This window comes from Acomys minous (assembly GCF_964271855.1).
Source record: "Acomys minous genome assembly, chromosome: 9".
Classification (NCBI taxonomy): domain Eukaryota; kingdom Metazoa; phylum Chordata; class Mammalia; order Rodentia; family Muridae; genus Acomys; species Acomys minous.
This window is the reverse complement of record NC_140490.1, coordinates 83,236,179-83,250,019: the sequence shown is the minus strand read 5'-3', so window position 1 is coordinate 83,250,019 and position 13,841 is coordinate 83,236,179. Positions and strand designations below refer to the sequence as shown.

The window sequence follows — 13,841 nt, the reverse complement described above, 5'->3', positions numbered from 1 at the left end:
AGACTTGATACCCTATGAGCATATACAGGGGGAGGAGGTCCCCCTCGGTCACAGTTATAGGGGAGGGGAGTAAGGGGGAAATGGGAGGGAGGGAGGAATGGCAGGATACAAGGGATGGGATAACCATTGAGATGTAACAAGAATAAATTAATAAGCCAGGCGTGGTGGCACACGCCTTTAATTCTAGCACTCAGGAGGCAGAGGCAGGTGGATCGTTGTGAGTTCGAGGCCAGCCTGGTCTACAAAGAGAGTCCAAGACAGCCAAGGCTACACAGAGAGACCCTGTTTCCAAAAACCAAATAAATAAATAAATAAATAATAAAATTAAATTAAATTTTAAAAAAGTTGCTGGGTGGAACCGTGTCCCCAGACCAGGAAGTAAAGGCTGGAGAAAGGCGGGGAAAGGGCAGGCGAAAAGGGTCAGCCACTGCCAGGAAGGGATGTAGCAATGTTGACCTGTTCCCCAGGCTCTTCCTGCATTGCCCCAGAGTTAGGGTGGGGGCCTGTATAAAGCCACCTTCCTCTGGCCACAGATCTCACATAGAGGGAAAAGAGGAGCAGCCATGGCCTCTTGGTGGCAACCAGGGAGGTAAGTCTCCACGCGGCCCGTGCTGAGCAGACTAGCACCAGGCCAAGCACAGCCATGGGGACACTGCCCCTGACCGACCAAGTTTGCGAGGGACAGATTCAGGCATGCGGGCTATACAAACAGGCTTACTCCCAGACAGACGGACAGAGGCCCCTGGAACAGGGATGAGAGAGGGTGCGGAGGCCATGGTCACATCCACGGCCATAAGGAAGCCCCAGCCCTAGGAGGGTTGTGGTGGGGACCAGACATACCTGCAGAGGGATCTGTGTCCACCTGAACCCTTAGTTCTCCCTGAGTACCCAGTGGTGACCACACAACCCAAACCAGAACTGGACAGAGAAAGGAGGAGCTCAGCGGGTGAAGCTTCCTCCTTCCTGAGAAGGCATTGTGGCTGGGGTTTTGCAGAATGAACAGGAGTCCACTGACTCTCCCTTCCAAACACGTAACTAGGGAGATAGGAATAGACCCAGGACACAAACCAGATTAGAAGTAACTAGATACTTGGAGGAAGAATAATTAATAACTGGTAACCTGTTAAACTGGCGGGGGGGGGGGAAGTGTGTACCAAGGCCAGACCCAGGAACTTAGCTGTCATAGAAGGAAGGTGTGCTGTGGAACAGGGACTGCTTCTGGAAGCTGACAGGAAGGAGGCAGCAGGTGAGAACAAAAACCAGGGTATAGTGTGACTAAGGTTTTGCAGGATGTATAGGAGTTCACTGGCTCTGCCACTCACCCAGGTAAGGGGACAAAAATAGAGCCAGTCAACAATCCGTGAGGACTATATTGCCCAGTCCTGGTGAGGAAGAACTTGGTGGTGCAGTCCGGGGTGATGGCCATGGGGGTGGGAGGAAGGGGACACAATTTTCACAATTTTACTGACTTCAGCCCCCAGAACCTCAACACCCGCCTTCCCAGGACCTTGCTCCTCCTGGTCCTCGTGGGGACTTCAGCTGAGGGCAGTGTGTCTGGCCTCAAGGAATGCCTGATACTGCAGTCAGCTCAGGGCAGCACGGTCTCCTGCCAAGGTCCCTCTGAGTTCCCGGGTCCCCTCCCGAACGACACTGTGCATCTGTCGGTGGAATTCTCTAACCTGACGCAGCTGCCGCCCTCCGCCCTCCAAGGGTATCCTGGTCTGCGGGAGCTGCACCTCTCCAGCAATCGCCTGCAGGCGCTGCTCCCCGGGCTGCTGGCGTCCGTGCCTAGGCTGGAGGTCCTAGATCTTACCCGCAACAAGCTCAGCAGCCTACCCCCCGGGCTGTTCAACGCCTCCGCTGCTCTGCACACCCTGGTCCTGAGGGAGAACCAGCTGCAGGCGGCGAGCGAGCAGTGGCTGCAGGGCTTGGACGCCCTAGGTCACCTGGACCTGGCTGGGAATCGGCTGCGCTTGCTGCCGGATGAGCTGCTCTCCAGCCTCAGCTCCCTGCACACCCTCGACCTTGGGGAAAACCTGCTGGAGATGCTGCCCGCGGGGTTCCTGCGGGGCCCAAGACGGCTACAGCGCCTGCACCTGGAAGGGAACCGGCTGCGGAGGCTGGGGAATGACCTGCTTGCGCCCCAACCATTTCTGAGGATCCTGTTCCTTAATGACAACCAGCTGACTGAGATGGCGTCCGGCGCCTTCCGGGGCCTAAAACAGCTGGACATGTTGGATCTGTCCAACAACTCTCTGTCCAGCACGCCCCCAGGCCTGTGGGGGTCCCTGGGGAGGCCAGCCCACGACATGCACGATGGCTTCGATGTCTCCCACAACCCCTGGATCTGCGACAAGAACCTGGTGGACTTGTATCGCTGGCTGAACGCCAACAAACACAAGATGTTCTCGCAGGAGGACACGCTCTGTGCAGGACCGGAGGCCGTGAGAGGACAGCGGCTGCTGGAAGTGGTGGGGTCCCTGTAAGGTTGGCGACTTGGGGGTGCGGGTCGGGGACACCTCGCTCACCGCTAAGCTAATTTGCTGACGTCTCAGCTCGCAGAGCCCCAGCTCTGCTTTTCCCCCCACTCGCTCTGCCAGGAATGCTGTTCCCTGACTTCCAATCGGGTCCCTCCCCACCCCCACTTTGCACCCAGTGTTTAACTGGCTTTGACTCAGGGTCACCAAAGCAGTTAATAAAATAGCTCCTAGGCTGACTGAATAGCTCAGCGTTTGCGCAGTCCCCTTTCTTGCATTTATTTATTTTGTACACATGCGCCATAGCCAGTCTGTGGAGGTCAGAGAAAACTTGCAACAGTGGGTTCCCTCTGTCCATAACGTTGCTGCTGGGATTTGAACTCAAGGCCACAGGCTTGGAAGAAAGCTCCTTCACCTGGGAGCCATCTTGCCCGTCCTCTGCCTTTTTTTTTTTTTTCCCGGAGACAGGGTTTCTCTGTGTTATCTTGACTGTCCTGGACTCACTTTGTAGACCAGGCTGGCCTCGAACTCACAGTGATCCGCCTGTCTCTGCCTCCTGAGTGCTGGGATTACAGGTGTGTGCCATCATCCCCGGCTCTGGCTGTTTTAAGACATAAGGACACGGAGCTGGAGAGATGACTCAGCGGTGAAGAGCACTGGCTGTTCTTCTAAAGGTCCTGAGTTCAATTCCCAGCAACCACATCGTGGCTCACGGCCGTCTATGAGATCTGGCGCCCTCTTCTGGCTCACTGGTATACATGCAGGCACAACGCTGTATACCTAATAAATAAAGAAATAAATCTTTAAAAAAAAAAAAAAGAGCTGGGCATGGTGGTGCAGGCCTTTAATTCTAACACTCAGGAGGCAGAGGCAGGTGGATCACTGTGAGTTCGAGGCCAGCCTGGTCTACAAACCAAGTCCAGATCAGCCAAGGCTACACAGAGAAACACTGTCTGGGGAAAAAAAAGTCCAGCCGGATGGAGAGATGGCTCAGTGGTGAAGAGCTTGGGCTGAGTTTAGAGTCCCAGCATGGACATGCTGGCTCACGGCTACAGCAGCTACGTGTTACTCCAGTGACAGGGGGTCTGTCAACCTCTCTGGCCTTTGCAGGTACCAGGCACCTGTGGTGGACAGACAGACAGATGGACATGTAGACAAAAACCCAGGACATATAAATGTAATAGTAGTAATAATAATTAATAATAATAATAAACCAATAATAATAAGCCAATTATTATTATTATTATTATTATTATTATTATTTAAAACAACTAATAATAATAATAATAATAATAATAATAATAATAATAATAATAATAATAATAATAATAATACAGGAAGCTGGCCTGGGGTGGGTCTCAGGGGGTAGAGCTAGCCCAGCACACTGGGTCATTCTTAGCCACTGGGTGGTGAGTTCAAGGTCATCTTTCGCTATGTAGTTAGTTGGAGCCTATCCTGGGCTACAGAGTGAGTTCCGGTCAAGCCTGAGCTAGAGTGAGACTGATTCAAAACAAAACAAACATGGGGGGGGGGAGGCGGGAGGGGAATAAGAATAAGAAAGTTCTCTGCCATACTCCGAGGTCAGCAATGGTGACTTGACCTGGACACCAGTGTCCCCGGGTCGCTATAGCAACCAGGGCACCTTGTGGGGGGACCCAGACACACCCCCTGCGCCTCATTGGCCCGCACACAGAGGCCCCACCCCAGACCTGCTATAAGAGCCGCGGGCTGACTCAGATGGGGGCGCAGGGGACACCTACAAGGTCTGAGCTCTGGACCCAGGTGAGGGCTCGGGGGGGGGGGGGGGGGGGCGGGGGGCGGAACCTTCCCGGCGGCGGTGACCGGGCAGGTACGCGTGCGCGCGCGTGCGCGGAGCCATAGGCGCAGCAGGTGGCAGGACCCTTGGCCCAGTGGGCCCGGGTCCAGGACCCAGTTGGGAGGGGCCCAGGCGCAGAGGACAGTGGGACCGCCATGGTGAGGACGCGCAGGGCCGATGTGAGCCCTGAGGTAAACGTCCCTGTCACTCTGGACAGCTGAGGGTGACCTCGGAGTTCCACATGCAACTTGAGCCTCAACTTCTCTGCCGGTCAAAGGGACCTGATTCTGAGGCTGCTATCTCGACCTCTGCAAGTGGGGCTGGAGCGCAGGTCCTGTCCCTGGTGGAAATGGACCAGAGAGGTGAAGACACCAGCAAAGGGCCACACAGTAGGTAATGATGAAATTTGAACTTATCTTTGTTCCCCCAAGGACCCAGAACCCACGCCTCTCCCCCCCACAAAGCCATAAAGTTTTCATTATGTATTTTCTGTGTGTAGGGCTTTGTGCATGCCTTGCCTGTGCACCCCAGGGTACCCCTCAGGACTGACTCTCAGGGGTTCCCTCCCTCTTTGTGTCCTATGCCCTCAGGCTGCTGGATGATGAGACAGCTCAGGACCCTGGATCCAACCTGGGGGAACTGGGCCAGCAGGTGAGGGGCTGGTCCCCAACAGAGCATTCTCATCGGGAGGATCTGACCTTTGCCCTGTTGTTTTGTGCGCGAGATGTGTGTTGCAGCCAATGTCCCGGCAACCTGCTTTCTGTCCCCCAACCTGGCCCAGAGAAGGGACAAGGGGTGTGGCTGCGCCCTGATGTCACTGTTTCCCCTTAGAACGTGGTGAAGCGAGTGGTGGCCTTACCCCTGGTCAGGGCCACGTGCACAGCTGTGTCTGGTGCTTACAACTCGGCCAAGGACAGGCACCCTCTGCTGGGCTCTGCCTGTCGCCTCGCTGAGCACTGTGTGTGTAGCGTGACCACCTGCGCCCTGGACCATGCACAGCCGCTGCTGGAGCACCTGCAGCCCCAGTGTGAGTTGGAGTCCCCACCCCCACCCCAACCATGTGTCCCTCCCTGTCCCATTCACAGGTGCACCCTCTTCCCTCTTCTTTCTGTTTTTGTTTTCATTTTTCTGAGTCAGGGTTTTGCTCTGAGGCCCAGGTTGGCCTGGAATGCTCAGCAATCCTCCTGCCTCAGCATCCTGAATGCTGGGTTGATGGACGTGTACTACCATACCTGGTTTATGGTTTATTTGGTGGTGGAATCAAATCCACACGCAGTGAGCCTAAATCCCGCCCCTAACCTCCCCCTTTATTTATTTGTTTGTTTGTTTATTTATTTATTTATTTATTTGGTTTTTCGAGACGAGGTTTCTCTGCGTAGCTTTGGACTCCATTTGTAGGCCAGGCTGGCCTCAAACTCACAGCGATCCACCTGCCTCTGCCTCCTGAGTGCTGGGATTAAAGGCGTGCGCCACCACGCCCAGCTCCTAAGTCCCTTCTTGGCTCCCCTCTCATGGTCCCTAATTCTGTCCCCTCTGCCCTTTCTTCCTTGTCTTTGTTCACTAGCTCAGGGCTCCCACCTAACGAGGGGATGAGAGACCCTTGGCTGCCTGTGTGACTGAATAAGAGGGTCCCTGCCGGTCCTCAACTTTTCTGTTGTTCCCAAGACTCTGAGCCCAGCTGGAATGCCATAGGTCCGCTGCGGTCTCACCTCCACTGCCATGTCCCTCCTGCCTTAGCTGGTCACATGTGCCATCGCTCTCCCTTTCTCTTCAGTGGCCACGGTGAATGATCTTGCCTGCAGGGGACTGGACAAGTTGGAAGAAAAGCTGCCCTTCCTGCAGCAGCCTTCGGACATGGTACTAGAGATGGCCTGGCCTCAGGGCGCCCCAGGGTGAAGAGGGAGGGAGGGGGAGAGCGTGGGAGGTTGGTCCCAGGCCAGCCGGAGGGGAAGGACTTGAGGGCCACCTATTTAATGAAGGGAAACTGAGGCACAGAACCAAGAAGAGGTCCAGAGGTCTTGGGGATCTCTGCTCCAAGGACTATGTTAGGTGTAAACGGAGCCACAAGCCCACAGTGTTCAGTGATGCCCTTTCTGTAGGTGGTGACCTCAGCCAAGGACGCAGTGGCCAATAGCATCACAGGCGTGGTGGACCTGGCCCAGAGGGGCCGGCGTTGGAGTGGGGAGCTGAGGCGTTCCATGAGCCAAGCCATGGACATGGTGCTGGGCAAGTCAGAGGAGCTGGTGGACCACTTCCTGCCCATGACTGAGGACGAGCTAGGTACTGATCAGAGATCTGGCTAAGGTTTGCCCGAGGCTGCACAGCGCAGCACAGCGCAGGGCAGCACAGCACAGCACTGCACAGCACAGCACAGCACAACACAGCACAGCACAGCACAGCACAACACAGCACTGCACAGCACAGCACAACACAGCACAGCACAGCACAGCACAACACAGCACAACACAGCACAGCACAGCACTGCACAGCACAGCTTAACATAGCACAGCACAGCACAGCACAACACAGCACTGCACAGCATAGCACAGCACAGCACAACACAGCACTGCACAGCACAACACAGCACAGCACAACACAGCACTGCACAGCTCAACACAGCACAGCACAGCACTGCACAGCACAGCACAGCATAACATAGCACAGCACAGCACAGCACTGCACAGCACAGCACAGCACTGCACAACACAGCACTGCACAGCACAACACAGCACAGCACTGCACTGCACTGCACAGCACAGCATAACATAGCACAGCACAGCGCAGCACAACACAACATAGCACAACACAGCACTGCACAGCACAACACAGCACAGCACAGCACTGCACTGCACTGCACAGCACAGCACAGCACTGCACAGCACAACACAGCACAGCACAGCACTGCACTGCACAGCACTGCACAGCACTGCACAGCACAACACAGCACTGCACAGCACAACACAGCACTGCACAGCACAGCACAACACAGCACAGCACAGCACAGCACAACACAGCACAACACAGCACAGCACTGCATAGCACAGCACAGCACAGCACTGCACTGCACAGCTCAGCACAGCACAGCACTGCATAGCACAGCACAGCACTGCACAGCACTGCACTGCACAGCACAGCACAGCACTGCACAGCACAACACAGCACAGCGCAGCACAGCACAGTATAACATAGCACAGCACAGCACAGCACAGTATAACATAGCGCAGCACTGCACAGCACAGCACAGCACAGCACTGCACAGCACTGCACAGCACAGCACTGCACAGCACAGCACAGGGAAACCTGGCACTCAAACCCAGGTCTGATCTCTCCCTCCACTCTGTGCCCTGCAAAGTCAGACATCCCAACTCTTGTGTGTGACAAACCAGTCTCAACCTGGTGGCCCTAGAAACTGCTGTTAGACTTGGGAATGTGTTGATTCATTTTATGTAATTTGTTGCCGCTGTTTCACTCAGCTCAGGCTGGTCCTGAACTCAAGGCCATCCTCCTGCCTCTGCTTCCTGAGTGCCGGAATGACAGATGTGCACCACCTGGCCTGGCTATGATCTAATGTTTTGGTTTTTTTTTTCGAGACAGGGTTTCTCTGTGTAGCCTTGGCTGTCCTAGACTCACTTTGTAGAGCAGGCTGTCCTTGAATTCACAGCGATCCACCTGCCTCTGCCTCCTGAGTGCTGGGATTAAAGGTGTGTGCGCCATCACGTCCAGTTTATGATCTAATTTTTGAGAGGCTGTTTGGTAGAATCAGAGCTGGGTCTGAATCCTGGGTCAGGTCTGCCTCTGGCATACTAAGTGATTTTAGTTTTTTAAAATTTGTTTTGTTTTTAGGTTTTATGAGACAGGGCTTCTCTGTGTAGCCCTGACTGCCCTAGACTGTTGTAGACCAAGCTGGCCTTGAACTCATGTCGGCCTCTGTCTCCTGAGTGCTGGGATTAAAGGCATGCGCCACGATGCCCAGTTAGATAGTTCAGCTTTAAAACACGTGTGTGTGGAGGTGGGGTTGCTGGAGAGATGGCTCAGTTAGGGGCACTGGCTGCTCTTCCAAAGGTCCTAAGTTCAAGTCCTGGTAACCACATGGTGGCTCACAACCATCTATAATGAGATCTGGTGCCCTCTTCTGGCCTGCAGGTGAACATGAAGACAGAACAGTGTATACATAATAAATAAATAAATCTTACTCATCTGTGGAGTGTAGGTGCTAGGGTTGCCTAGCATGCACAAAGCCCTGGGTCCTATCTCCAGTAACCCATAAACCCCCACATGCCTGTCACCCTCAGCACTCAGAGGTAGGGGCCAGATGTTCAGAAGTTCAAGGTCAGCCTCAGCTATGCAGTGAGTTCGAGGCTACATGTCTCAAAACAAAGTAACGAAAATACATAACAGGTCATAGGGTTTGGGGAAGGTTGAAGGGGTTGATGTTATACAAGTGGGGATCTGGGCGCTACAGGGATAGAAGTAGAGGTGCAGGTCACATCCATGTCGACCCCCTGGTGTCCTTGTCCTTAGCGGCCCTGGCAGCTGAGGCCGAGGGTCCAGAAGTGGGCTCTGTGGAGGAGCAGAGGCGGCAACAGGGCTACTTTGTGCGTCTGGGATCTCTGTCCGCACGCCTCCGCCATCTAGCCTATCAGCACTCTTTGGGGAAACTGAGGCAGAGCAAACACCGCACCCAGGACACTCTGGCCCAGCTGCAGGAAACCCTGGAAGTGGTGAATAACTTGTTCTTGTCATTGATCAGGCTGGGGTCTCCCGGGGGTGAGGGCGGGGCTCTCCCTGGGGTGTATGGGCGGGGCTCTCCCTGGGGCGTGGGCGGGCTCTCCCTGGGGTGAGGGCGGGGCTCTCCCTGGGGGTGTGGGCGGGGCTCTGCCTGGGTGTGTATGGGCAGGACTCTCCCTGGGGTGAGGGCAGGGCTCTCCCTGGGGTGAGGGCAGGGCTCTCCCTGGGGTGAGGGCGGGGCTCTCCCTGGGGTGAGGGCAGGGCTCTCCCTGGGGTGAGGGCGGGGCTCTCCCTGGGGTGTATGGGCGGGGCTCTCCCTGGGGTGTATGGGCGGGGCTCTCCCTGGGGTGAGGGCGGGGCTCTCCCTGGGGTGTGTGGGCGGGGCTCTCCCTGGGGGTGTGGGCAGGGCTCTCCCTGAGGTGTGGGCGGGGCTCTCCCTGGGATGTATGGGCGGGGCTCTCCCTGGGGTGTGTGGGCAGGGCTCTCCCTGGGATGTATGGGCGGGGCTTTCCCTGGGGTGAGGGCGGGGCTCTCCCTGGGTGTGTGGGCAGGGCTCTCCCTGAGGTGTGGGCGGGGCTCTCCCTGGGATGTATGGGCGGGGCTCTCCCTGGGGTGAGGGCGGGGCTCTCAGGGATCTGAGTCTACAGAGGGGAAGAAGAGACCCCATTCCCTGTCCCCATCTGGAAGTGTCATCCTAGATCCCAGATCACACTTCAGCCTTCACAGCTGAGGCCATTGTGGGGGAGAGGTTCCCTCTTCTGCTTTTCTACCATGTGGCTAAATCCCTTGCTCAGTCCACCTGCTTCTCTCCCCCGCCCTCTGCTCCCCCACTTCCCTGTATCCGTCCACACCCACCCCATCTGCACACACATGGTTCTGCCCTCACCTGGCCCAGATGGTCCTCCCCCACAGGGGATACCAGAGAGTGCCCATGAGCCAGCTCTCTGTCCTCCTTCACCTGTCCCCTCTCACCCTGCCCCCACTACCTCACAGTAGGCTCTACCCTGCCCCAGGGCTTTTGTCTGGGACCTTCTAGGAGTAGGACTCCCCCCCCCCAAAGTGTGTGCTTTTGCACTCACATGGGAGCAGATGTTAAGAGTTTCCCTCCTTTTCCTGGCTGAATAGTATTCCACAGCACACATACACTGTGTTTTATGCCCGTTCAGTTTGCAGTGTGGCCTAAGCCTTTTCACATCCTTCACCCAGGTGGCCTTTAGTTTCCTTTGTGTCAGAAGCTTCCAGATCTCCCCATTCCCAGTACCAGGATGGGACTGGGACTTCACACATGCTGGGAAGGTGCTCAGCACTGAGCCATACCCCAGCTCTCCTCACACCTAGCTATTGAGCACCTACTGTAAGCCTGGCTGGCCTGTCCACTGCCTGCCCACAGCAGCAGACAGGGTACACTTTGTACATAGTCTGGTTACTAAATGCTGATTGAGAAAGTTCTCTGTGCTGCATGCTTTACCAGCTGTATGGAGCAACGGGATCTTGCATTATCTTTCTCCTTGTTTTCAAACACCCGCTCTGTGCGTCACTGGCACATGGTTGTGCAGGCCTGTCACCCCGGCACTCAGGAAGCCGCATAGCTGTCCCCCCTCCCATCATCCCTGTACATGGAGGCTCTAAACCTGTTCGATACTAGTTCCATCTCTGGCCAGCACCCTTCCCCACCCTCTCCCTGTCTCTGGGTGTGAGGCTGGAGCGCTGTCCTGATCTGCACTGTGTGTCCTGCCTTGTCTCCCACTGAGCCTTGTTTCAAGGGCCACACGCAGTGGAGTAGTTGTTAGTTTCCTCCCTTTTCCTGGCTGAATACTATTCTATTGCATGGATTAGCATGCTATATGTCTTTCCCTTCAGGTGGGATATGAGGGGAGGACTCCACACTGGACAGGGATGAGGGACCCATGGGACAGGGCTACGACAGAGTGTCAAGGGGAGCAGATGGGAGAAGGGGCAGGCAGGAGGGCTGCATCCGGACTGCTCGTTAAAGGCTGCTGAGGCCTGCTACAGGCTCACAACGTCCCTCCAGCCTGACTCCCTGTGTTCCCATCCCACAGATCCACTGTATGCAGAGTGGGGTGAGCCTCACCCCCACTGCCCATCCCCCAAAGGCTCAGGAGCTGTGGGGGGGCTCAAACCCATGGCTGGAGAATGGGTGCAGCCACAGCCAGGTAAGGAGCCATGGGGAAGACAGGACCCATCTTGGGCCTGGAACAGGGACCTGGTGTGCCGCAAGCCGGGCCATGGTGCTCTCAGTCACCAGGTCAGGTGTCCATGAGGGAAACTGAGGCATGCCAATCCTGTTAGGTGTCTATGTGGGAAATTTAGGTCAAATTACTGCATTCACAGTGCAAACTGAGGCAAGCCAAGGCCCTTACTTAGATTTCATGGGGAAACTGAGGCAGGCCAAGACTCCTGTTACAGGCATGGGGAAACTGAGGCCTGCCCTTGCAGGTGGAGCTGGAGACGCTGGCCCTGTCTCGCAGCCTGACCCTGGAGCTGCAGAGCGCAGTGGATGCCCTCGCAGGCTGTGTACGCGGCCTGCCACCCGGTGCCCAGGCCAAAGTGGCTGAGGTACAGCGCAGCGTTGACGCCCTACAGGCTGCCTTTGCTGATGCACGCTGCCTTGGGGACGTGGCACCCACTGCTCTGGCTGAGGGCCGGGGCAGCGTGGCCCGGGCACATGCCTCTGTGGATGAGCTACTGGACTTGGTCCTGCGGGCTCTGCCACTGCCCTGGCTTGTAGGACCCTTTGCACCAATCCTGGTGGAGCGGTCGGAGCCCCTGGTGGACCTGGCCACTTGTGTGGATGAGGTGGTGGGCGACCCGGACCCCCGCTGGGCACACATGGACTGGCCGGCCCAGAAGAGGGCCTGGGAGGCTGAGCATGCAGATCCAGGGGCAGGAGAGGCCGAGCCTCGCGTCAAGCACACACTGATGCCAGAGCTGGACTTCTGACCACTGGGGCCCCTACTGTCCCCTGGTGGTCACATGCCAACACTTACCTAGGCCAGGGCTTCTGCTTCCTTCCCTGCTACAAGATGACTTTGAGGTCTAAGTTGACCCCAGTAGGCCACTTTCAGCCCCTCAGAGGAGACTCTCCTTCACCTATGATCCTGTCCCCACCCCCAAAGTTGAAATGCAGAGGCTGAGGCAGGAGGATTCTGAGTTTCAGGCCAGCTTGAGCAGCCTTATCAAGACCATTTAAAAAAAAAAAAAAAGAAAGCAAGAAAAAGAAAAAGGTGAGGAAGACGTGGTGCCCACAGTATCCACCTGGGCGCTCAGACCTTCTCAAGTCAAATGTTTTTGGCTGGCAAACCGCCGAGATGTCCAGCCAGCCCTGCTGGGCCAGAGACCCAATTGCTTTGCTGTTTGTGGTCCAGAATAAATGTGTTTGGTATGGTCTGAAGTGGGTCTCGGAACTTGGGTGTCTGGGGGCAGGGGAAGTTTCAGAGTGGGACTTTAGGGAAGTGGGGGACAGTTCTGAGCCAGTGTTCAGAGAGAGCACACTTCTTACCAAGCTGTATGGAGCAACTTGGGTTAACCCTCGCCCTCCTCAGTGCCCATGAGTGGAAGCCATGCTTACTCTATTATACACCAGCTCTTGAAACCTCTTGGGAGCCTAAGAGGGGAAGGGTGGGGAGGGGGTGGGGACGCCACAGGGTGGCTTCTCTTATCCCCCCTCACTGGACCTGCAGGAGACAGCTGCATTGGGGAGGGGCTGTTGGGACACTGACACAGGGCAAAAGCCAGGGTGAGTCCCATGGGGCCCTCCCGGCCTCTTACCGCATTCTTGGCCACCCGTCTGGCTGCTGGGATGTTGGGAAAGTGCTGTCTAGCATGGTGAAGGCAGGCGGCTGCTGGCTTTTCTGGAGCCTGGACTGGATGGTCTTTCTGGGCACATCTAGAAACCCCAAAGCTCCCTAGTGCTCCGAAGAGCATTTCGGAACAGGCACAACCCTCCTCCAGGGAACCCTGCAGATTGTTGGGGGCAGGTGGGAGCTGGCGGCACAAGAGGGAGCCAGTTGCAATGATCCTGCCCCATGCTCTCTTCCCCCTGTCCCTGACACCCTTGGGAGCAATAGCTGGGGGCACCCTCTTTTGTTCCAGACTATGACCCAACACAACCAAGTTTCCAAGGAAACCAGGCGGCACCAGCACCCCATGCCTGGAACCTCTTCCCCTAGCTCAGCACCAGAGTTAATTGCCCCTATCATTGAAGCTGGGATCCCTGTTCCAGGGGTATAAGCCTAGGACAGAGCTCAGGGGGGAGTGGTGCTCACTTTGCTCAGTCACTCCACCGACAGCCCATTTGGCATACCGTGAGTTCAGGGGCCTCAGGCCCAGGATGCACCCCCAACACACCCTGGTTTGGCCAAGCCCACCAAGGTTGGGTTCTTTTTATTTTTTAGTTTTTCGAGACAGGGTTCCTCTGTGTAGTCTTGGTTGGCCTAGACTCAATTTGTAGGCTAGGCTGGCCTTGAACTCACGTCAATCCGCCTGCCTCTGCCTCCCAAGTGCTGGGATTACAGGCATCTCTACAGGACACACACACACACTCTTCTCCGGGGGACTACCGGATTAAAGTAGTGCTGTTGAGTGACTACTGATCACGTATGACCTCATTTCAAGCTCACATGAACTTTTAGTTGTCTGCATTTAGACAGATGTTTCCTAAGTGTCTGATGTGTGCCAGGCACTGTCCTGGGTGCAGGGTGTAAACAGCACGACAGAGGTACGGCTGTGTGGGAATCCAGAGGAAGGTGTAGCGGCAGGGGTAGGGTGCGGCCTGGGCAAAGGCTCCCCCCTGTGACTGG

At 56.0% G+C, this 13,841-nt stretch overlaps 2 protein-coding genes across 3 annotated transcripts; both read left to right on the top strand.

Annotated features, from left to right (window-relative positions):
- Positions 1 to 445: 445 nt before the first annotated feature.
- On the top strand, positions 446 to 2,726 carry LRG1 (leucine rich alpha-2-glycoprotein 1). Its single transcript, XM_084795943.1, has 2 exons — positions 446 to 589; positions 1,475 to 2,726. Exons 1-2 carry the CDS (start codon positions 564 to 566, stop codon positions 2,484 to 2,486), a joined length of 1,038 nt encoding a protein of 345 aa, XP_084652069.1. The 5' UTR covers positions 446 to 563; the 3' UTR covers positions 2,487 to 2,726.
- Positions 2,727 to 4,185: 1,459 nt separating this feature from the next.
- PLIN5 (perilipin 5) lies at positions 4,186 to 12,433 on the top strand. Of its 2 annotated transcripts, none has more exons than XM_084795933.1 (9): positions 4,186 to 4,259; positions 4,571 to 4,686; positions 4,884 to 4,944; positions 5,125 to 5,320; positions 6,068 to 6,150; positions 6,393 to 6,573; positions 8,815 to 9,014; positions 11,082 to 11,195; positions 11,479 to 12,433. In XM_084795933.1, the coding sequence occupies exons 1-9, from the start codon at positions 4,215 to 4,217 to the stop codon at positions 11,980 to 11,982; spliced, it is 1,500 nt and encodes a 499-aa protein (XP_084652059.1). In that variant the 5' UTR covers positions 4,186 to 4,214; the 3' UTR covers positions 11,983 to 12,433. The 2 variants fall into 2 exon arrangements, with proteins under 2 accessions (XP_084652059.1, XP_084652060.1); XM_084795934.1 differs by having other exon boundaries at positions 4,216 to 4,259; positions 4,511 to 4,686.
- Positions 12,434 to 13,841: the final 1,408 nt, after the last annotated feature.